The sequence below is a fragment of the Branchiostoma lanceolatum genome, chromosome 8 (genome assembly GCF_035083965.1).
Source record: "Branchiostoma lanceolatum isolate klBraLanc5 chromosome 8, klBraLanc5.hap2, whole genome shotgun sequence".
NCBI lineage: Eukaryota > Metazoa > Chordata > Leptocardii > Amphioxiformes > Branchiostomatidae > Branchiostoma > Branchiostoma lanceolatum.
In genome coordinates, this window is record NC_089729.1 from 14,805,683 (window position 1) to 14,830,779 (window position 25,097).

The following is a 25,097-nucleotide window of genomic DNA, read 5'->3' on the forward strand; positions in this document are numbered from 1 at the left end:
CGTCATGATGCCGCTTATGTTCATTGGCACAAACAACAATATAAAACTTTGATACCGGCCTGCCTTTTATGCTCGATTTTAACAAAATGCGAACATTTTCTTTTAGAAATTCAATAACTCAACCGGGTATTTAACATCTTCGTATTAAACTGATTCAATGTGTATACAGTTATTATGATGTTGATCTTTATTTCGTGAATATCTGGACTGTATTTAACATGCAGCTGTTATCATTATCTCATCATACTAACTCTGAAACCTATCACGAAATTTTGGCTAATCTTATGACATACATTGATACATATGACTTAACGACACAAGCAAAATACTCAGTGAGCAAATCTTAACATGCCCTGTTACAAGAAAGGATTTATCTAAATAAGCCATTAGATTTATCATCAACTGGATAATAAATCCTAGAGCAGCATCGTTGTTTTATCTGTTCAGTTGTCAAATATCTAATGACCTTTGAAGTTTGATCCTAAATCTAATGGAAGCAAGGGGAGGGGGTCACCCGTCATTGTTAGTAAAAGAACTGATAACCATGGCGCACAGAAAGAAGAACGAGTTCCTATCTCAGCCATATAGGTCAGAAATAAGTTCAGACAAACTTAGTCTAAACTTTAGCTGCAGCGATGAGGTTCTTGCATGTATTTCTGTCTCTCTGTTGCTTGGTTGGCGCCCAGGACAATGTGTACGTGGTTAACGTCATGCGTAGCCTCGGTCTTAGGACCATGGTGCAGCTACTGGAGGTTGCAAACAAGTCATTAGAAAAAAATCTATATTATGAGCTCCCAAAAAAAGGCCCATAGAGCTTACTATGGAGGATAGAGCGACCAAAAATTTGACGGATCGAAATGTGTCAAGTTAAAGTTAAAGGATGTTTTTCTGATCCATTCACTAAAGGTGGTATTGAAGAACCGTTTGACATTGAAGACGCTAACTTGATATTACCTCATCAATCTTTCACCGAATTCTTCTGTCTATAACTCCATAGGAAATAGGAAGCCCATGTGTTGTATTTGTCCAGAAATGTCAGCGATTATTTAGTTATTTATTAATCTTTAGGGTAGATGTCCAAGTGACAGCGTTGATTTAGCCACTGTTAGCTGTCTAGCTCCCAAGCTGATCTTTATCACTGCTTCGGTCGCTGCCTGTTACGTACAGAAGGGGGCGCTGCGGCACGGCTGCTGTTGGCACAGGTGGTTCGCATTTATGGACTTGGTCAAATTTGTAGGCACGGCACCAAAAAATGACTAAGTGTTTGCAGCGCCAGAGGGTTCAGAGGGCTGAACCCATTTTAATCCAACGGAACCCGCCAGAACCCATCTCCCTGCTAATGAGGGTTCATAGTCACTGGACCATGGTAATTATGAACCCACTGAAAATTGACCAGAACTCACTTTAACCCTCAAAACCCGAATTCACCCCATTTAACCCATCTGGATAGACACCCTTGGTTATCCCAAACACGCTCCGCTGGAGCACATCCTGGATATTCAAAACCTGCACCCTTGGCTTGGGACGTGTTCTGGCGAAGCAGCCAAACAATACGTCTTGACTCTGTGAATGCTGATTCCGACGTGATGACGAGTTTCTATTGCTATTAGAACCACATGTACAGCCCGTTCCAAAGGGGTTGTACATCATGTAAGTAGGGTATTCATGCTCTAATACTAAACGGACAACCGTTGCACATGACACGGCTTCTTACAGTGAAGTTTGCCCGTTCACAGGACTACGTTGGTCCGTTGGTGGGATGCAATCAGCTCAGAGTTTTCCCATCAAGATCCAGACCGTCCGCTCTTCTGCTGACTATCCCATATGTCGGCAAATCATCGGGCGACGTTTCTGGATATGCAGAATCCGCTCTTCTGCTGACTATCCCAATATGTCGGCAAATGGCGACACTTCTGCTGACTATCCCATATGTCGGCAAATCATCGGGCGACGTTTCTGGATATCCAGAATCCGCTCTTAAATTCTGCTGACTATCCCAATAAGTCGGCAAATGGCGACGTTTCTGGATATCCAGAATCCGCTCTTCTGCTGACTATCCCAATATGTCGGCAAATGGCGACGTTTCTGGATATCCAGAATCCGCTCTTCTGCTGACTATCCCAATATGTCGGCAAATGGCGACACTTCTGGATATCCAGAATCCGCTCTTCTGCTGACGACCGCCCGCAGTGATTGTTTACGCCCGGGTTTCCATTGTTTGATTCGCGATGAATCACGGCGAATGATTAGAGTAGAGCTCATCGTGGCTTCCATTTGTTAAATCATGACCCAAAAAACATTCTGGGGATGTTACATTTGTGACGTGTGCATAACGGAGTGTCGCCATCTTTGGTTAAATTTGTTAGAAAGGACCAGCGCGCAGCGGCTGAATTGATTCTACACAAACCCGGCGCTGATAAAACAAAGATGGCGACCTTCTGGCTACGATAATCACATGCAAGATAGTCTCCGCCTTTTAAAACACGAAGCTCCTCCCCCAAGAGCACGATCTGGATAGACACCCTTGGTTATCCCAAACACGCTCCGCTGGAGCACATCCTGGATATCCAAAACCTGCACCCTTGGCTTGGGACGTGTTCTGGCTATCCAGAAACTGCTCCTGAGCGGATTCTGGATAGAGCGCTAGCGACGTTTCTGGATACAACAGGGCCGGACGAATAGAACGCGGGGATTGTGACAGTAGGTCAATGAACAACATCTGCTTGAGGAGTAGGGCCGAATTTTTATTAAAGTTAACCCTTGCCAGTTAAGCGATCATACAACTTCCTTGGGTGAAGGAAAAGAAAAAGAAAGAAACAGTTATAAATAATGCAATAAAAAGATATTTCTTAAAGGCATCCAATTCAATGTAACGTCAGTGCAATCTTTTTTCACCATAACCTCCAACCGACAGATAAGCCCAGGGATGGGATAACAGTTTCTGTGTTACATTACGTAGAGTACAGTTGTCCATTTACGTTAATCATGTACCGCCATGCAACTAGGAATGGAAAGTAAAACTTAATACTGATTACGGGTGAGCCCAGGGTACTGCCCCCTCTCATGTCTGGACAGATTTGACTGTCGACACCATGGTAGTGAATTGCACAATGTATCCAGTGGGTAGATATGATTAGATGACTAATAGATCAGTGACAGATCATTCTCCTTATAGCAGAGCCGAACCCGCGTTTACCTCGTTCCGGTGAATGCAGGTAGTTTCTACGGCCGCGGATTCAGCTCTGCCATAAAATAATGTGACATCACGTCAGCACCGCACCACCAAAAGCGACTGCTATGTCTGTAGCCCTTACCGAGTCGCTGTGTGGTTTCCGACTAGATGTACGTAAAGACGCCGGCCTTTTATTGTTGCAGCAGTATGTGACAATAGCACTGCCGGGAACCTCTAACCACCGACAACACCCCATGTCACCCTTAACGAGAAATCGAATCCTCGCGAACTTGAATGCATTCATAGTAATAAGACCAATCTTTATTGAGTACAGCATGCTGTCTGCCAAAGCGTAATGCCGCCTTTGGTAGGCGTGTGTCTCTTAATGGTTCCGACACGTCCCGTGACCCGTCTGGGACCTCCCATACGATTCCTATCAACGCGTACGTGACTGTCAATGGAGACCGCCTTCTTTTTTTTTTACTCAAAACAGTTTTAAACACATTGCCGGTATTGCGTCTTTACACCGGCAGGTATCGGCTCATTTGTAAAGCGTTTGCCGATTTTTAGCGCATCTTTTAAGTCAACTTGTCGAGGATTTAAAAAAAAAAAATTGGTGCAGTTATCCGGCATTGGTGATAATGCGTGGTGCAGATATGCGGAGTCACTAACAATGCAGTGAATGGGAACCGGTTTGGGGTTTGGCGCAATTAAATGGAAGGTGCGTTTATCCGAGGTGCAATTAAGTGGCTTCTACTGTACAATCAAAAGATATTTCTTAAAGGTATGCAATTCAATGTAACGTTAGTACAATTTTTTTCACCATAACTTCCAACCGACGGATAAGCCCTACTCTAGAGAATCACCCCTTTGTTTGGCCCATCTCGAGTAGTCATTCCAGGGGTGTTCATTATATGCTTAGCAGGGATGAGGCAGAGTCTTTCTGTATGACGGTCTGGATCTTGATGGGAAAACTCTGAGCTGATTCGATCCCACCAACGGGCCAATGTAGTCCTTTGAACGGGCAAAGTTGCTGTAAGAAGACATGGCATGTGCAACGGCTGTCCGTTTAGTATCAGAGCATGAATACCCTACTTACATAATGTACAACCCCTTTAGAACGGGCGGCCCACTACAAGACCCTACGACATATGACATGTATGACATGTGGTTCTAATAGCAATAGAAACTCGTCATCCCGTCGAAGTCAGCATTCACATAGTCAAGACGTATTGTTTAGCTGTGCTTCATTCAACAGCTGGTACGTACGGAACGTGGCAAACAATGTAGCTGTACACGTCTGTTTTGGGATGATCATGAGACCTCTCCAAAGAAGGTATGTGTATCAAATCATACTGTGCACCACACGTGAAACAAATCAAAGGAGCGAGTAGAAACAGACGTGATCCCAATCGAGATTCGAATCACGCCGAAACCGGAGGCCAGATCACAGGCACGCACGCTAGGCTAAAAGGTCGCGACCAGTTAGCCTGGTCAGTTGGAGGCGCTTGAACCCTCACTGTTACACTACTCCCCCTTTTCTTTCAAGACTCGGTAGAGGCCATTCCAAGACCTTTCGTAGGGAGGCCGTATAATTTTCAGGGGGAGGGGGGATTCTTGTCTGCGGCATCCGGAAGTCTTGAAAAACAGACAAAAATTGCTAAGATGATTGCATACTAGTTGCTTCGGGCGACTCTCAAGAAATGTCTTCGTTTTCCTGTAATTAACCACGCCGTTCGGAATGTCCTGGTGCCGATAGGGGCCCAAAATGTTATTTAGCGACTAGTGCGCACATGTTCAAAAATTCGTTTTCGGCCATTTGGGGATAGAAGATCATTACTTTTTAGGGTCTAGAAACCAAACGACCGTGTAGCATTTAACTGAAACTGGTGGAATCGACTCCCAGAAGAAGTAATCAACGCTCCCTCAGTCAATGCCTTCAAAGCCAGATTCGACAGGTACATGGAAGTTCACCCTGTTAAGTACAACCACAGAGCTTTGGAACATCCACACAAACCCACCATGACAGTTGAGTGAAAAGGAATTCAACAATGAAGAGCGGTCTAAACTGGAACAGTCCTACCTGACCGAAAATTCTACTCTACTCTTCTCTACTCTATTGCCATGTCGCCTGTCATCGACTACAGGAGTCAGTGATAATGACAATCTTTCAATCAGACTGTTGTAGTAAGGGTATTTGCAGAAACAATAATATGCACGAAGGTCAATTCGGTTGCCCCATTCATATTTATGTGCCAAACTAGCTGTATCATGATCAGTTTGCCGAAGAGTCTTGTTCACTAAAATTCCAAGTGGTCTAAGCGGGGAGAGGTCAAGGGTCAACATGGTAAATCATATTTGAAATCACTGTATACTGGCTACCACAGAATTGTCAGTCCCGAAATGAAGCGTTCAAAAACTTTGGTTTCCCTAGCATTGGTTGCAGGCTTCTCGTACGGCGACCTGTCAACTTATTGGGGCCAGATTATTTGGCTGGCAACCAGTCACTGGCTGGCAACCGTACCTGCTGGGGCCCGGTCCCGGGCCCGTATCTGCTTGGGGTCTCGTAAACGCCGTGGATCCGGTTACAGGATCCCAAGCAGAGACGGGTCCCCAGCAGATATGGTCCCCAGCAGATATGGTCCCCAGCCACGCTCCTCCGCAGCGTCCTAATAAACAGCACTATTCCAACACTGAATGCGTGTACGAGTCCTTTCTGGAATACATTATACGCATGAGCGCTAAGTGGCGCGGCGCCTGGGTTCGTCACACAGACGGTCCTGGGAAAGAGATCGTATTTTCCGCCAATAGCATGCTGGGAGAAGCAAACTGTCCTGGGAACGTGTTGATTATTGGCGGGGAATCCAAAACTCGCTTCCGTAGCAAACTCCCTTCCGTGGCTAAATCCCTTCCGTGACATAACTCCCCTTTGTAAAGGGGTATCTTAACAGCGCCAACAATAAGGTACTTTGTAAATCTTCGTTTCTTCGAACGTATCACCATTGTACAGCATTTTACCCCCAAAAATCGTCAACTTGCGTCTTGTTTTAGGCCGTGCTAGTTAGAAGAAATAACGGTTAAATGAAGAAGATCGCCCATACTGGCGTGCACACATAACTATACTGGGGATCTGTCAACAAACAAAACAAAACAAAACAAAAGAAAACAGACAGCTGTGAATTCCAGAAAATTTCTTTGTTGACCTTGATCTGACATAAATCTATTTCTATGTCCACGATTTAAACCTATGGCTTCTCCGGGGCGCTGGGTACGAGCGTGGTCCACTGCCGAAGAATCTGGCCCCAATAAGTTGAAACTTCGTCGTGGGAGAAGTCTGCAACGGAGGCTAGAATTTCCCGTCTTCAATTAATTGTACAGTTAAACACTAGCAGTTAAATGAGCAAAGGATAGGTGTCACAAGTCTGTCAGTGTAATATAACTAGCTGCTGCTGCGCAGCGCGCCTGCGGAGCTGGTGTGCTTATACGAATAACGTCGTTATATCAACAAACGTTAGGATTGCCAAGAATCATTTACTCACGGTATACATGTTATATGTAATTACCGTCTTTGTTTTCCTAATGATAAGGTCCATTATGCGACACTTTTTGGTCGCCTCCTGTTAGCAAGGGTCTTTATGAAAGCTATACATGTGTAATCATGGAAGAAATGAGGTGCCATTTTTACCTTCTCTTCTTCGTAAACTCCGAAGAGAACTAACTTTCCTGTCTATTCACAAACTGCACAGACATATTATGGGAAAGACGTGCGCATGTCACGTGACGGTAGAGTTCTCATTATCTCCGTGGTAAAGAGTTACAATATCACACTTGACAGTCAGTGGCACGAAGGCCTAAACATAGTGAACGCCAATGTTCAATAGATTTAGAAAACTATGGGATTGCGAGATGACTGTTTACCCCAAGAACAGAAAACATCAACTGTTTACTGAAAGGGAATATACAAACTGTTTACATTATCGGAAAAATATAAAGAGACGCACGCCTGCAATAAAGATTGGTCTCTACCCGTACACTGTCTTATTACTGTGAATGTATCTAAGTTCGCGGGAATTTGATTGCGCGTTAAGGATGACATGGGGTACCGGGTGTTGTCGGCGGTTTTAGGTTCGCTGGCACTTACTGATTTCACTCACTGTGTCCTGAGACGTCTTTCCTGAGAATTTGAAATTTACTGTTTTATTACATAAACGTGGCCCTAACAAGAGGTGGAATCTACGGTGTTATCGCACTGTGTTGTCATGCTTGAGTCATGTGAAGTTACTTAATGAACGAAATAATCTCCCTCACTTTCCGTCCATCCATTTCAGCGCAGTACGACCAAAACAGCCTGCTGCATGATGTCATATTTCTGCCACTACACATCGTACATTGCGTGATGCAACCTCAGACCCCCCATGAACAGGCAGTAATCATGACGTCGCAACGTTGTCGGAAGAGGATCTTCATTCTGATTTCTCTCATCTTATTATTTATGGTTTCGTACAACCGTTTCTATGCTTATGTTTATAAAAACAAGCATACGGATCAAGATATGCATGGAAAGGTTCAGCAAAGGAGTAAGCTACAGAAGCACGAGGTTCCAATGAAGGCCCGAAGAACTGCGATTCTCATCATGTCCCAGATGAGAAGTGGCTCCTCATTCGTGGCTGAGATCTTCAACCAACATCCGGGAGCTTTTTACGTGTTTGAACCGCTCTGGGCGGTGAGCTATCTGTCCAATGGAAAGTACAACAACGCCACCTGGCAACGCAGCATGATGACTGCACTGATGACGTGTCAATTCGAGGGATAAGAACAATTCTTGTCGTTTTACCTGAATAGTGTGAACTTTAATGCTGTTCCGAAAAGTGAAGCGTTGCGCAGTGTTTGTAGGTATTTCAGCAAAAAATATCCACGAATCAAGAAGACATGCCCTATACCGTCCATCCCTGGTGTTCTGGGCAGGGCTTGCAGGGCGAAGAAGTTTACTGTCTTCAAGACTATTCGTATCACAGACATCGACTTGATTTGGTCTACTCTGAAAAAGATCGAAAACGAAATAGACCTAAAAATTATCCATTTGGTGAGGGACCCGAGAGGCACCATAGCCTCTCGGATGGGCGTGAAATACAAGCATGTCAAACGGGCGTCATATGCGGGCATGGACGTTAGAGAATACGACCTGTATGGTCTTTGTCGTCGTACATTGAAGAACGTACAACAAGAATCAGGGACAAACAATTTCCTACGAGACAAATACGCTCTGGTCAGGTATGAAGACATCATCGAAGATATAACAGGTATGATAGAGAGACTGTACAGCTTTGCCGGCGTCCCTAGTCACCCGCATGTTCTGCGCTGGATGCGATTCCACACGAAATCGGCAGGGGGCGGGCCGTTCTCCAGGACGAGAAATGCAAAGAAAACTGCCAATGACTGGCGGTCCAAACTCGCTTTCAGTCAAGTCAAAACCATACAAGAGTACTGTGCCGAAACGATGCATCTTTTGGGATACAAGTTTATAGCTGATGACAGGATGTTGAAAAATAGGTCACTATCTCTTCTAGAACGTAATCAAAATGTAATGGGCGTACAGTCGGAGATATATCCATATATATATGCATAAAGCCTCTATGGCTACTATTACGCGTGCGCGGAACATTCCACAAATACCCCGGCACTGATGGGATGGAGACATTCCTTTCAACCAAACACATAATATAACTCTTTGGCGCGCTCCTGAAGCGTCGCCAAAAAGGACCAGAGAGCCTGCCATGGAGGCTACCATACTAGAATGTTTGTACCACTTCTGATATCTTCCGACTGCCTTCGCGTGTTACATAGATCTCAAGAGATGGTCTTGAATGCTTAACGTGTCTTCAAGTGGAATATTCGTTACTGCTAAGTTACAGTCCGCTCTGTTCACATTGTATTAGCCTTGCTTGCCAATATGAAAACAGGAGTTCGAAGCTCTCTCACCTCCGTCAAATATTCAGTTTTACTTATGTCATGTTTAATTGCTTATCAATAATTCATTAAATGTGTCAATTGAACACTTCTTGTCACTTTACGGTGAACGTATCTATTGTGATAGTGTAGTTTATAGTTTGACATTGTTTATATGCATATTACGAGAAGTTGCGTATGAAATATTGCATTAATCAGTACAAGTGTTTAAAAGTACTTAGTTATCAAAGTCGGACTTGTCCCGTTACAAGCAAGGGTTTGATTAAATAAGCCATAAGATAATCATCAACCAAGAGTAAATAAAGACGAAGCCTGTGTCATATGTAGTCAGTTGTCAAATAAATAGAGTCTGACCTTTGACCCTAAAACTAATTAGGGGAGGGGGTTATCGTTGTTGGTAATAAGATCTAGCCACGTCAGACTGAGGAGAAGAACTTAGCTCACCAGAAATCAGTTCGGATAGATTGAGTCTATCGACACTACCTACAACGATGAGGTATCTGCTTGTACTTCTCCCTCTCTGCTGGTTGGTTGGAGCCCAGAACGACGTTGTCGACGTCATGAATAAGCTCGGTTTAAGGACCACGGTGCAGCTGCTGGGGGTGGCAAACCTCATCCCCGTTTTGCAAGCCAGAGGTACGGTAATGGCCTAGCACTCTTACGGATCTCGAGGCTAGCAAACGCTTTCATCTGAACAATGTGTAGAGGCAAAGAACGAAAATCTGTATCATACTGTATTGGTTTTTCTTCAGGAAAATGTAGCTTATACGTAACAGTAATACTATTGTAGAAATTTAAAAAAACCCTGCCGGACTGCTGTTTAAGTTTTATTGGGGCCTTCACCTTTGACATATTACCCACAATGCAATTCAATGCACAGACGCAGTTGGAACCGTGAATATCATTACCATCGCATTATAGTAACTTCGATTGGTGTACTTAGTATTTTGAATCTTTGATCAACATGTCTTTTCTGTTATGCCCACAGAATCATGCACGGTGTTTGCGCCGACCGATGAGGCTTTTTCTAATCTTCCAACTGATCTAAAGGAGCAGTTATTGTCCAGCAAGATGTTTCTGATAGAGGTCAGCAAATTAACTTGTTGTCTTTAATACCGTAATGACGCCACCATGCAGGATAGGCAATTATTGCAACTGAGTAGAATATACAATTCTTGGTGGTCCAATGCCTCTCTTTTGCATGTGGAAGGGGGGGGGGGGCGCTTTGTAACAGAATGGTTTTCTCTTCTCGAGACCGGGGGGAAGTATGACATAGAAATTGGTACCGTTGAAAACATGTCATTCTGTACAGAGCGCTAGAAAATGAATGTCAAGCCCGTGTAATAAAACAGTGAGAGGGTGGCTCCTGTTTGTAAGTTTGCAAATGCCAACTTGACTGTAGTGTCTGAAATGATACAGAGTTAGCCCTTATTTGTATCATGCCACTCCTTTTCTCACACCGTCAGCCAATTGTTGCCTTCGTATTCGGAGGCTTTGTTTTCGATGTGTCTGTTTGCTTGTGTGTCAATGGTTATCTAAATAAAGTAGAGTGGCTTCACGCCAGGGCGCTGACAGAAAATTAGGTCAAAGGGCCCAAAACGGTCCTCGAATAGGTTTTCTTTAAGTTATTTCCTGTCTCCAATTTCTTGCTATATACATGTTAGTAGCTTTATGAGAGTCGTTGTGAAAAATGCATTAGACTGAATCAGTGAAAAAGTCACAAGAACATAGATAAAACCAGAAATAAAACAAGGAATACATAAAAACTTAAAAGCAGGTTTGATATCTTTGATGTTTTGTTGAAACAGGTGCTTCTGTTCCATGTGAGCCCCAATACAACTATGTCGACCGACTGGAAGAACAACCAGCTTGTGATGACTCTTCTAGAAACTATTTCGATTCGAATCAACAAGTATCCATCGACAGTTGTAAGTAATTGCCATAAATAGATATATCTATTTGAATTTTTCTTTCAACCGTTACATTTTTTTTTGCAATTAGATTACGACAGAAGTAATAAAAGCTGCTTTCTATTTTGGTATTTTCTAACAGGGGAATTTGTTCCAAAACTATTTGTCTTATAAAAACCGTTACGGTGCTAGCTGTATGTCTTATAGAGTGCAAAAGTTATATCAAGCCATTTTAACTGACTTGATAAAGTGACACAGTTCGATAGAAAATAGAAAGAAATTAGCCTTACTTTGGAAAAGTCTCACAAGCCGATAATGGAACAACAATGTTTTCCTATTTCTTTATACAACATGTATAACATGTATAACATGTATAACATTTACACAACCCCTTCTCATGTCCCCGGTTTATACTGCGCATGCGTAGTGTGTGGCATTGTGGGAGATTTTTTTAAAGTTGAAGGACATGGATGCCTAGACATAGTATCTAGCATCAGGCAAGGACTGTTGGCAAGTTAGAGGCCTTTACCTTTGTCCTCGCTCATGCGCAGTTCAAATCGTGAACCGGCTTATTGAAAACGCTGTCGGTTTCTCTTAAGGGAAAGCTTCACAAAATATGGAAAATCCTACATGTACTATGCTATATATTCCAAAGTCAAATTCTTACTTTAAGTTGTTTCACATAAGTCAGTCATAGTTTAAGGATCTTTCACCATTTGCAAATTATGCCGTGCTGACGTTTTATCACCTGATAATTGTGGCACACTGAACACTGACGTCATATAATTCAATTATCAGGTGAGATTATCGCCTTCTCACCTGATAATTGAATTATATAGTTTTCCTTTAAACGTTAACCAGTTACCTTTTCCCCAACTTCTAGGCGATGACAGCTGACGGAGGCGTGATTAGTAGCCCTGACAACAAGGCTAGTAACGGGGTGGTGCACGTGATCGATCAGGTTCTGTACCCCCTGCCCTTTGACACCATCGCCAACGAAGTAGGCATGGTCGGCCAGTTGTACGAGTTGAGCAAAGTCATCGAAAAGGCTGGTTTTGGAAAAATATTAAGTGGTAAGATCATTCATTAGATGTTTGCTTTTATTGATAATTTTTGGGATATTTGGGATTTATTACATTTTTTTCTTTGCTCAGAAATATCTTGCATGTTTCAAGTTTTGTGAAAAATGTATCATACACGTACACGTACATGTACATATATATAGCGACTCTGCTTCAATCTATTCTTACCTCTTTTGACCATTACTGATTTTAATTTTAAAAAAAATCTACGCTGAGCAAGAAGTGATTTGTTTATGTCTCCAGGGGACTTCAACTTACCCACAATACACCACACAGCGCATGCACAGTTTAAACCATGAATCGACTTATTGTGGCTTGATGTATTTCGTTTTTTTTTTTGGCAGATGACGGACCTCTTACCTTCTTTGCTCCAACCGACGACGCTTTCCAGAAGCTGCCTAACGCTACTTTACAGAACCTTCTGAAGAACGTCACGGCATTGGAAGACGTTCTATCCTATCACGTTGTGGGTGGCGGTGTCTACTACAAGGCTGGCTTAAGCAATGGAGAAGAACTGACGACCCTACAGACAGGAACGCTTGAATGCCACGTCAATCGTACATCGGGCTCTGGTAAGTGATGGGTCTCACAATGAATTGAATTATCATTATTATAATTGCTATGTTTGTTTCTATTACACTAAAATTATCTCTCCAAATTTTGGGATGCTTGAAACCTAACAAGGACGACTGAGCCTATTGCACAGAAAGACGGCGCGTGTCAAAGGTTAAATTAGAAGCTGGTAGCACCCCCGTCCCGTTTAAGTAGAGGATTAATGTTTCTGTATATATGGTCCTAAATCTCAATCATAATTCTATTAACCACGAAAACTTTCATTCGAGTGGGGAATTACTATTAATTCTATTTGATAACGACTTGTACATTTTCCAATCGTTCATATTTTTTGTCATTTCAATATTTTGACTGTGTCTTATTTGCGTTTGTTCACAGAACCTCAGGTGAAGATAAACAACGCAAAGATCGTCGGGCTTGTTGTACCTGCACTGAACGGGGCGGTGCATATGATAGACACCGTCCTCTTCCCTCCAAAATAGAATTTTTGACAACGTCTAATCTCTTCCAGCTATATCTGTGTTATAGTGATGTGAAGATATGATAGAAATGCTTAAAGCCTTTTTGATAGATATCTAAGCCATTCTGCATGGTTTGATACTGTTCCTAGAAAAAAACAGTACAGAAAAATGTTGAATTCTCTGACAGTTATTATGGTAATCTGTCCCTGCTACTGTTCTAGTCTGGCAGACGATCTAATCCTTTTATGAATTTATGTGATTATGGGTGTCAATCCACCCCTCAAACTGCTGGACAGGTCGCAGTAGGTGCACTTCCTTTATGACTTGCCCTGGGTAAGAAAATCGCCCCTTTAAGGTTTCTTAGGATCATTCTTTCATATTCTGTAGAGCTGTCGAATATGTCCGGTTTATTTTTATCGACAAAGTTCATTCAATAGTCTACTCAGTGTAGTTATCAAATCAGCCACGCTTGCCATTATGGAAGATAAGCTTAATCTTTTTAGGATCATTTACAGAAAAAAATTGCTGTTATCTACTGAAGCAATATATATATATATATATATATATATATATATATATATATATATATATATATATATATATATATATATATATATGTACATGGGAAGAGAGAATATTTCATGTCGTCTATTCATAATTAAGTGGTGTGTTGAAATAACGTGTGAACGTTGAGAGTGGGCAAGACGTGCATGATACTGACATTGATCAATAAACATTTGAAACCGGATTCGCAAAGGAAAATTCGGAAAATCGGCAAGTTTAAAACAACGCCTGAGCTGTAGAGTCTGCCGCAGTGACGATCCTACTTTACATATACGTGACCCTGTTTTAGTCCCCAAACACACGCAACTGGTTCAATAGCGTGCTTGAACACGTTTTCTGTAACCCAACACCTGACTTGTATTGTTTTGAACCTAAGTAGCCCCTTACACGCAGCCGACTCAACCATTCAAACTCCGGAAAATGAACTTTGACTGATTGAACTGTTTCTCGAACTTTTGCGATGTATGTTTCGATCGTTCAAATAGTTTTTTACTAACTTTTTCTGTTGTTGAAATTTTGTTAACGCAGTACTATGTCATAGTCTTTATAGACTGACTGACTATATATAGCCCCTTCCCATAGAGATCTAACGCATAAGGAAGTATGCATATCTAAAAATCCCCCAAGTGCGTTTGCTTTCATTTTGCAAGTGTAGGGGGTAGAAGTCCGTTGAACTAAATAATCAATATCATATGCTAGGAAAGGGTTCCAAATAATGAATTACTTAGAGTTTATCAAAACGATATCGTTTCAAAGCTACACAAAGCGGATGAAATCACGACAGAGAAGTCTCCAATAGGTTTTTTCAAGACATTCGCACCCCTGTGAATGAATGGCACCGGTGCTTTCAGTAAACAAGACGTTTTAAGGAACTGTAAACTTTTAGCTTACCATGGAGATCTGACGTATAAGGAAGAATGCATATTTAAAAGTCTCCCAAGTGCGTTTGCTTTCATTTTACAGGTATAGGGGGTAGAGGTCCGTTGAACTAAATAATAAATATCATAAGTCAATACGAAAGGGTTCCAAGGATGAATTACTTAGAGTTCATCAAAACGATATCATTTCAAAGCTACACAAAGCGGATGAAATCACGACATAGAAGTCTCCAATGGGCTTTTTCCATCACATTCGCACCCCTGTGAATGAATGGCACCGGTGCTTTCTGTAAACAAGACGTTTTAAGGAACTGTAAACTTCGGAAAAGAACAGGTTAGCCGCAAGACGTTTGGAGGGAGAAAAGCACCACAGTCAGGTAAGACGTTTTCTCTAGCTCTTAAATCATTTTAAGAAGGAAGGAGGGATATATATATATATGTGAACAACTTTTTGATTATTGTTTTACCAACAAAACACAATTTTGACTTACTTTGAGAACATTTATGCCCGATTTTGAGAGGATTTTTTAACATCTAAAAGTAACAGGTGTGTACTTTAAAGATAGTCGTTGTCGTTTCTATGATACAGTTGGAGCCTGACTTTTCGCACATCAGATAATCGTTAAGGTAGACAAAGTAATAAAAAGAGGCAACACATATGTACCTTTCTCTTTAGTACTATAAAGGTTGCATGTATCATCAAAATCCTACGACAACCTGCGACGAATGAGACCGCACCGTTGCCTAGATGATATTTCCTTTGTAAGCGTTTTGGCATGCATATGTTCCATAGTTTTCATGATATACATTTCAACTTTGATTTCCATCGTTGCTTTAACTTGTAGCCTTGAGTACGGTAAACTATCCTTAGGCTAGTTTCAGACTAAAAAGATAAACAATGGCATGATGTATTATTGTTGCGCAGTTGTTCTTGCCAGTGACCGTCATATTTTTCACCAACTTTTACTTCCTTTTCGTGCAACAACATCAGCTTAGGAAAGTCCCAGAATGACAACATGTTTTTCTGCCCAAAAAAGGAGTTTGGGTCGAGTTGCATTAACACCTTGTAAGACGACGCCTGTGTACATGTAAATATTTGGGCCAGCCAGAACAATAAACCGTGACGGTGTCGATCACCGGCTGACGAATGAGCTCATGAGTAAAACAAACACATCACACAAGTCTCTATTTTTCATCGGGGACTGAAAACAGAGCTATTTTGAAGATATGAATGAACGAACAATTGGATTGATATATAAAACACAAGATGCAAGTTTGTCTACAAAACATGGCTAATAATATAAAACTACTGTGGCTTTCAAGTTCGTAGGTCAAAGGATTTGATCATGTAAACTTTGTACTCGCCTAGAACCACAACACCGTTGGTGTCTCCTATATCGTATTACCAATGAAGTATTCAGCTAACCAATACGAGGAGCAAGCACATTTTGGCGGGGATGTTTAAACTGTTGACAGTAGTAAAAAGACCTTGACAGTCAGAAAGGGTAAATTTGAAATTATGTTGTGATAATTTGATTTATATCGCAGCGCAGTTAGTCATTGTTCATTTTGTTTACTTTGTTAAAGAAAGAATTGCACTCTGCTTTCGGCTAAGCAAGAAATATCAATATAAACGCAAAAGAAGTATTTTCAAAAACACCATGTCGAACAACATGTCTACAACACAACATATTCAACTGGAACATGGCTTAAAGTACTGGTCAATTCATTTTGAATTATGTAGGCTGTACGCTGACCTCACAGAAGAAGAATCATGTCCATGAAGGTCCTGTTGTTTCTTTTCATCATTTCTACACTTCTTTTCTTCGGTGGTGAGTTGTTGTTTTTCTGTCTTAAATGTGCATGTTCTTTAATGATTGGTGTCAGGCTACCCCAAGATCTTGTTGACGGTTTTGAACCAACATTTTGATAACACAAGAAAATGAGACTGACGTAACGATGATTGTGGCTCATTGGGAGCCTAATCTATGCTATTGGTTAACACCTGACACAATTTATCATATATGGCACTTTTAGAAGGCAAACGGACACGTTTCGTTAATAGTTATGTTTTACCCATACCACAGTATGGGCAAATTAAAAAAATGCACTGTTTTTGGTCATGTTATTTTCCTCTTCTCCTCCTCCTCTTCCTCCTCCTCCTGTCAAATCTCATAAAGGAATTCAGTCCTTCTTGGGCCAAATAAGCTGAAATTTGGTACACACGTAGAGTGGGTACATAGCCCTCGGTGTTTTGTTTATTTTGACATAGGCCTTTAAAATGATTTTGTTGAGTTTTTTGGCCATCTCTAGGCAAAAAAATGTATGTTTTGGCTACCTGTGCCCCTGATAGTGCAACCAAGCCACCTTATATCTTGCATAAGTATGTCCATAGGATTTCAACACTTTTAACAAAAATGTACCAAATGACCTGAAATTGGGCATAGGCGTGCCTTGGACTTATATGATATGCGTATTCAAAATCATGAATTTTGGGCCATTTTTCGACCAAAAGTTACCTTTTTGGCTCATGTGACCTGAAAATGGTATGGGTGTGCCTATAACATATGCCCACATGACTTGATTCATACGTCACTTCAGAATGATTTATTTTGGGATGTCGGCACATTTTAGACCAAAATTGTGTATTCTGAGTCCATTTTTGTACGGGTGACCTTTTTTGTACTTCAATTTAGGACTGCATTGAATATGCCAAAGTCTATTTGATTATGAATTGGGTCACCTGAGGAAGAGTCCATTCCTGCATAGGGGTGTCAAATTGGAAAAGTTCCATTTTGGACGGAGATGACTTTGCAATAGCAGATACTTGCAGACATTTTGTCTTTGATATTTCAATTTTCCCCAGGTGTACTTTTGGAACAGTCCGATTTGCATGGAGAAGGAGATAGTAAAAAAATACTGTCTTTGCTTGCAAATGTTGCCTGTATCTCTGCTTATGGTGTCGTCAATTAAGTATTATTGGATAGGCCGAATTTATTACTGGATAGGCCAAATACTCTCTCTTCGCAGCCAGGGGCTGAATTGCGAGGAGCGCACATTGGCGGAGCTAGATCGCAAGGGTCTGTAGCGACTGCCGTTCAGGCGCGCAGGTGACCTCAATACGACCATTGCCCCATGTGCAGCCATAGGACTGTAGGTTTTGAACCACGCACACCGGGAAGGACCCCTACTCTTTTCGATATGTGTGGGAAAATAAATAATCGCAAATGCGCTGTTAACTCTTTGTTTGTCTAGATGGCTGGCGGCGTAGACGACGTAGAGCACCGCCACCACCTGGCCGACCAGGCCCACCCGGCCCCAGAGGTCCACCTGGCCCTCGTGGTTCAAGAGGCTCCACCGGGTCACGCGGTCCTCCTGGTTCAAGAGGGCCCGCCGGGTCACGTGGTCCTCCTGGCTTAAGAGGTCTCATAGGGCCACGTGGTCCTCCTGGTCCAAGAGGTCCCAAAGGGTCACGTGGTCCTCCTGGACCAAGTGGACTCGCCGGTTCCGCTGGAGTGAAAGGGCAAAAAGGAGCCAAAGGTAGACAACGTTTTTATTTGCACCAAATGTTACCTTCCATTCAATTACTATTACATTTACGTGCCAATTGGTGTACTGTTACATTTTTCAGAGAAACAGAATAGCATGTCTGCCGATATTGAGATGAAATACAGCTAACTTTGTTTTCATACATATTGTTGCAGGAGATTCTGGACCAGTCGGTCCGAAAGGTGACGCAGGCATAATCGGCCCAATCGGACCAAAAGGTAATAAAATATGACACCTGTACCCTGTATACTGTCTACATACAACAATGGATCGTATTACATTTGTCACACAAGTTGAAAAAGAAGAAGTCACTTTTGCAGGACTTTTAAAAACTGTAGACTTATAAATGAAATAACTCTGTAGACTTGTCAACGAAATAACCCATTGGCAAGCTATCAGCTTTAGCGTTACAGCCCCAGCCTTCTTCTAGGGAAGAATTAGCCTTTAACTTTGACACGTAATTTCATGGACGCATGACTCGAGCAATGGGCAGAATCAAGTACGGCATATCTGACTAATCTAAATTTTTTTGCAGGAACCATTGGACCTGTGGGCCCTATGGGTTCCGTAGGACGAAAAGGCGACAGAGGCACTATTGGCCCTATCGGACCCCAAGGTAAATATACCTTGATTAGTTTCTTGGCAAACGATATAGAGGATAATTGCTTTATATTCAAGGCATGTTACTTTGATGATATAATGTATAGAATTGTAATGAAGTATTATGCTTTTGTTTTAATTTATGGCAACCTGGACGCTTAACGGTTCAAATGATGTGATATAGGACAATTACATATCTATATTGCACATACATCGTTTTCGTTTATCTGTGTCAATACACGTATGTGTTCCTTAGGACGGAGGATGTTGTAAAAAAACGTCGTGTCTTTTGTCTCCCTTTCTCTGCCCTCCATTAGGACCGAAAGGCGAAATTGGACCGAAGGGAGAATTTGGACAGAAAGGAGAATTCGGACAAAAAGGAGAAATCGGGATCGGACAAAAAGGAGAATTCGGACAAAAAGGAGAAATCGGAATCGGACAAAAAGGAGAGCCAGGTAAATTTGAAAATGGTCTACATTGAAATTTCTTTCCTTCTCATGCTTTCTTTCAGTGGTAAATACCCATCAGGTATAAATTTTTCAAACCTCGACAAAATAATGTACAATAGAATAGTTATGAATTAAAACATAGATGACAATTAGAACATAGATGACAATTTTATCGGAATTACAATTGTAACTTTATCCGATTCTTAACATAGATGACAATTTTATCGGAATTACAATTGTAACTTTATCTGATTTTTTTGACCAGCTGTTATGTATGCTGATCTATATTGCTTTAATATTTACCACACAGGTGCAGGATCTGTCATCATTCTCTTCCCGGTGAGTTTGGACGGTGGCTTCGGAACCCAACCGACCTCAGGCGCTATCAATCAACCAGGTACACAGTCAAGTAGACTAAGTGTAGAAGGAAGTTAACAAGTGTTGTTATCAAGAGGGTTGATCTAAAGTCCAGCGCTACAAACTGGATATTCTTTTGTGGTATTCAGAGTAACATGTACCGCGTGATAAGATTAGTACAACAACATTGCTTCCTAGCATAGGTGAGTGATGTCAGGCGTCAGGGTGAGAATTAAAGGTTACCACTCTTAAAGCAGGAAGAAACATATAGTTTCCAGAGTCTTTTTCGTTTTAAACCACCTCACTCGTTTCTATTTTACATTCGTAAAATCAACTATAAAGTGGATGTGCTATATTCATAGATTCAAGGATAGAAGACTGGTCTAGTTGGTTTGATCAGCAATAACTTAAAAATCCTTTTTCTGAACCCTGGGGCCAGAACCATAAACTAATTCAGGAAGTGCTTCCCACTGTGGCCTTGCTGCAGTTTGAAAGGTGGATTGGCCCCCATAACTACATAAACACATAAAAATCCCAGACTGACTCCAGCTTGAAACAAAGGCAGGAGAAGATTAGCATAATACTGGTGAACAAGATTCAAATATTTTTTTCTACTGGTTTTCAAAGCAACATTATGAAACCACACAGAATGACTTAAACAAAGTTACATAGTCAAAACAACTTTCAGTTTTTAGAAAATCAACTTTGTGTTCAAATAAAAACTCTCAAATCAGCCTGTCAAAGTTGTTTCAAAGTGTCTAACTGTATAATTGCAACTTGGAAATGCCCTCCTCACAGTTGAATTCAAATGTCTGATAGTTGTGTGTCTACAAGACTTGCAGCTGTGGTACCAACATGATATTCTAAAAGCCAATTATATAGACTGGAGCTCTGTGGAACTTGTAAGGCAGAACTGCACATGAACTGCCAGCCAATGTCTTTACCTAATAATAATATACTACCAAACAGAGCATGGTATTTTAGCTAGTGTTGTCATTTATATTCTGGGTTACATAAAGATAACTTCTTCGTGTATAATCATACATCAATTACTTACCTGTTATCTCTAAATTTCAAAAGTTTTTTTAGAGTATCTTGGGTGGTGGCGACTGTCTTAGCCAGGCCACCACCCATGGCCATGTGAACACCACGGCAGTCAGTAGCAGACTGACCCTGGTAGTTTACGTTAGCCGAATTTATTGGGTGATTTTATAGTACAAGCATGGTCTTTAACACGTGATAGATATTTCTGGAGGTTACAGCTCTATGTTCCGACACCCCGTAATCCTAATATAGAGGCGCATGAGTTTTGGAGCATAGGGGTGTCAGACATATGACTGTCCACGTTTCTGGCTGGATATTCTTCATGAACACTACTACTTTTCTTACTGCAGGGCACCTTCCGCCTCGTTCCATTACGGTTGTCCTGATCACCATCCACAGTCAGACGGACTCCCTCCCGACATGCCTGGATCACCAGACTACCCTGTACCAGGGCTTCAGTCTGGTGCAGCTGGGCGGAAACGGTATAACCGGGAGCCAAGACCTCGGTTAGGCATCATTATTTATCGTAATAAGCAGGTTCACGGTTTAGACTGCGCATGCGCATCTGGATAAACTGTACCAGGGCATCAGTCTGGTGCAGCTGGGCGGAAACGGCATCACCGGGAGCCAAGACCTCGGTTAGGCATCATTATTTATCGTAATAAGCAGGTTCACGGTTTAGACTGCGCATGCGCATCTAGATAAACTGTACCAGGGCATCAGTCTGGTGCAGCTGGGCGGAAACGGCATCACCGGGAGCCAAGACCTCGGTTAGGCATCATTATCTATTGTAATAAGCCAGTTTACGGTTTAAACTGCGCATGCGCATCTGGATAAACTGTACCAGGGCATCAGTCTGGTGCAGCTGGGCGGAAACGGCATCACCGGGAGCCAAGACCTCGGTTAGGCATCATTATCTATTGTAATAAGCCAGTTTACGGTTTAAACTGCGCATGCGCATCTAGATAAACTGTACCAGGGCATCAGTCTGGTGCAGCTGGGCGGAAACGGCATCACCGGGAGCCAAGACCTCGGTTAGGCATCATTATCTATTGTAATAAGCCAGTTTACGGTTTAAACTGCGCATGCGCATCTGGATAAACTGTACCAGGGCATCAGTCTGGTGCAGCTGGGCGGAAACGGCATCACCGGGAGCCAAGACCTCGCTTAGGCATCATTATTTATTGTAATAAGCCGGTTTCCGATTCAAACTGCGCATGCGCATTTAGATACACTATACGAGGGCTTCAGCCTCGTGCAGCTGGAATTTACTCCAAGGTCTTTATTGCAATAAGCCGGTTGAAAATGCGCATGCGCAGCGATGTATAATGTGGCTAATAGGTCGAAGTTGAAGGCCGCTGAGACATACATTGTAAAAAGATTGATTCAAATGCTTCCAAACACTATTTACTAAGTAGATCGATCAAAACATTGTCGAAAGGTCAACAGCCAAGGTTAGAGATTGAACATTGACAAGAGTGAGGGGAAAATTAATCGCCTTTCCTACTTTTTGGTGACTCCTCAGGGGTGGAGTCAATTGCATACATTGAGTTGTTGTTGTCCTTGTCCAATAGGTTCCCTTGGCTCGTGCCTGATACGCTTCAGCACCTCACCCGTCATGTCCTGCACAGCACGTAACGTCTGTGAGAACAGCACGGCTGAGGTCAGCACATCTTGGCTGTCCTCTGGTAAGTACAGCATCTCGAAGTTTGTTGTATTCATTTACGTTCGGCCCATTTCACACGTGTGCGTATATTCACGTCCGTCTGAGTTGCTTATTACCGTACATTCCTTTTGGTTTCGGTTTGCGGGAAAGAAGACTGTTTTCCCACCGTTATACAGTCTGGTTCTCGAACCGAAAAAAATTGACTTCTGTCTCAAACGTTATTCAAGCTCATGCGAACTTGTATATGCAAACGGGCACTTAGACAGATCCCATGGTCCGCCCAAACTTCAGCCAAAACGTTGAAATACAAAATAAATACATGAAAATGTAAATATTTCACGGGCTTCCAGCCACACTGTTGTGACGGACCATGTAAGGATCGGACTATAGACTTGTCTAGTGCTCGCTAGAAAATGATTAAACCCGTAGCGCTTTGCAGGAATACATCCGCCGGCAGTTGGACAGGATCAGAGTGATGACGTCAGAGCGCAGGCGGTTGGCCGCTGTGTGGTGTGCCAGACGCACGTGGTGGTGGAGCAGCAGGCCATCCACAGTCAGAGCGGCACCATACCGGACTGCAGCCCGGGGTGGACCAGTCTGTGGACGGGGTACAGTTTTGTCATGGTGAGTACTTATCGGTCCTCTACAGACCCGCTGTACTAGCCTGGAATCCATACCATCGGGGGCTCCTCGATATCTCTACGGCACTGGGAGTAACCCCCGCCCGCCAGTCCGCTCGGGGTGTGTTTACGACCTAGGATTAGATTACGTCGCCACCGGCGGCTGGGAAAGTAGGGTGGCAAGCAGAAGTAGGGTGTAGCGGAAGTATACATAGAGGTAGGAAGGCTATCAGAAACGGTTCAATAAAGCAAACTCGGCCCGGTAAAAACCCCCAAGCCGACCCCAAGAGACTGGGACCAGGCTACCGCTGTACTCATAACCTCTGGTAAATCTATAGTCCAAGTTTGTTCCGAGCTGAGTTGTGACCACAGACTGGCAGGATGCGAAGGTTAAGTTGGCCTGTCTCAACGTTTCTTCAGTAGGTTGGCAGGAAGTGACCGTGGACACATGGCCGAAAGTCAGGAACTTGATGATGACATGTGCCCAAGAGTGCATGTAATGTGTGAAATACAGTAGACATGGTTGCATAAGTTTTTGTCAAAAAAGTTTACAAAGATTCTGAATATTTCATGGAGGTACAAGATCTTCGATTTCTTGTTACGATTGCGAAGTCAAGAAAGTGAACCTAAAAAAATGCATCATAGCTCATGTCATAACGTTAACGGGCGGTGACTACGGCGAAATCTTTAAAATTCTATCTTTATTTTGTGTATTACATACAGCACTCTGCCAACGGAGGTGCCGGGGGCACTTTCATCAGCAGCCCGGGCAGCTGTCTGCCTGTCTACCGGGAGAAGCCCGTAGTCACCTGCAACAGCAGTCTGGGCTGTGAAGAGCCCGAGGACCAGTCGTCCCTCTGGCTTCAGGCTTCCGACGCGGGCGGTTCGGCCATCAGCCGCTGCAGGGTCTGCCAGTACAATGGAGACTAGAGCACTGGATAACAAGTTCTTTGTACACATGTACAATCAACTTGCCCCCGCTTCGGTGACCATTTGTCACCTTTAATTTCCCAAGGCAATACTGACTGGTACTACTTAGCACTGCAGCTAGGTGTCGCTGCTGCAGTGCAAATAATGCGGTCCCAAACGTGACTGAGTTTATATTACGGTTCATGACTGGAGTATTATTAACTCAAGTCACGTTTGGGACCGCATTCTTCACACCACGGCAGTGACACCCAGAACGACTTAGTATTGCCATGAGGAATACTGGAACACTTGGCTATTTACAAGGAACTTTCAAAGTTGAGCTGTAATTGGATTTTTCAACTGTCCAACTCCAATCTTTTTCAAGGAATTATTAGCAATCTACGGCTTTGGTGACGTCACATTATGCTGACAGACCACTAACAACACCAGTACAAAAGAAACTAAAAAGAATTAAAGTCAAGAATTCGCTTGATTTAGTTAAAGGTGGTTTGGGTTTTCTGTATCTTTATAGCCGGTATAACCGACCTTCGGCGTAACCAGTTTTTCAGTGGTGTATTTTACAGTCTATATGTGTCTGTCTAATTGTAATTTGTGAAGTTTTCTTATACTGTACACAGTGGTGGTTTTGCATTTTCTGTGGTATCTTATAATTTACGTGTCTGTGATTGTTTAGTGTAGTTTGACTTAGCTGGATAATAGAATTTTTTTTAGTATGTACTTCAACTTTCAAGCAATTAGCTGACAGACTGGGTCAGTAGATACCATAATGACAAATATTTGTACTCTCTAACTGAAAAAAAAGATAGCATCCAAGACAATTATAAAGATCATTGCACAACTCTTTTTGGAGATCATTCAGCAAGTTTCAAGTCTATCATACATATCATACATACACAAATGCCTATCAAACTAAGTAGGCCTGGAATGTCATTTCAAAACGGATTTATATAATATAGCAAAATGAATTATTTGAACATTAAAGCAGATATTTTTATCATTTGATTAATATCTAGAGGAAGCTTCCTTTGACATTAAGCTGAGCCATACATCTAAGTAACATTTTACTTGCTGTTCTTCTTGAAACAGTGACATCATCAGTTCTTGTGCACAATTCTGAGAATCATCAGTTTCTGTACACGATTTAATTCCACATATCATGTCTAACACTTGAATAATATGACATATAAATATCAAGACAACTTTCATTAAACATGAGATTTACACTAAGATTGGGATTTGAAGTCATGTCCATATCAATATTCATTGAATTGAATT

The 25,097-nt window shown here is 42.2% G+C and overlaps 3 protein-coding genes across 4 annotated transcripts; all 3 read left to right on the forward strand.

Moving 5' to 3' along the window:
• Positions 1–4,385: 4,385 nt before the first annotated feature.
• On the forward strand, positions 4,386–9,425 carry LOC136440961 (carbohydrate sulfotransferase 3-like). Its single transcript, XM_066437170.1, is given in 2 exon segments — positions 4,386–4,508; positions 7,501–9,425. A coding segment is annotated over 1 exon segment (1,074 nt). The 5' UTR covers positions 4,386–4,508; positions 7,501–7,724; the 3' UTR covers positions 8,799–9,425.
• An 81-nt stretch (positions 9,426–9,506) lies between these two features.
• Positions 9,507–13,569, forward strand: LOC136440960 (transforming growth factor-beta-induced protein ig-h3-like). The gene is made up of 6 exons (XM_066437168.1): positions 9,507–9,775; positions 10,128–10,225; positions 10,948–11,067; positions 11,933–12,122; positions 12,476–12,703; positions 13,083–13,569. Exons 1-6 carry the CDS (start codon positions 9,631–9,633, stop codon positions 13,184–13,186), a joined length of 885 nt encoding a protein of 294 aa, XP_066293265.1. The 5' UTR covers positions 9,507–9,630; the 3' UTR covers positions 13,187–13,569.
• A 1,315-nt stretch (positions 13,570–14,884) lies between these two features.
• LOC136440095 (collagen alpha-3(IV) chain-like) lies at positions 14,885–25,049 on the forward strand. Of its 2 annotated transcripts, none has more exons than XM_066435899.1 (11): positions 14,885–14,984; positions 16,352–16,439; positions 17,863–18,147; positions 18,312–18,363; positions 18,690–18,772; positions 19,074–19,211; positions 19,516–19,602; positions 20,957–21,112; positions 22,181–22,294; positions 22,712–22,896; positions 23,616–25,049. In XM_066435899.1, the coding sequence occupies exons 2-11, from the start codon at positions 16,382–16,384 to the stop codon at positions 23,820–23,822; spliced, it is 1,365 nt and encodes a 454-aa protein (XP_066291996.1). In that variant the 5' UTR covers positions 14,885–14,984; positions 16,352–16,381; the 3' UTR covers positions 23,823–25,049. The 2 variants fall into 2 exon arrangements, with proteins under 2 accessions (XP_066291996.1, XP_066291995.1); XM_066435898.1 differs by having other exon boundaries at positions 14,886–14,984; positions 18,312–18,374; positions 18,692–18,772.
• Positions 25,050–25,097: the final 48 nt, after the last annotated feature.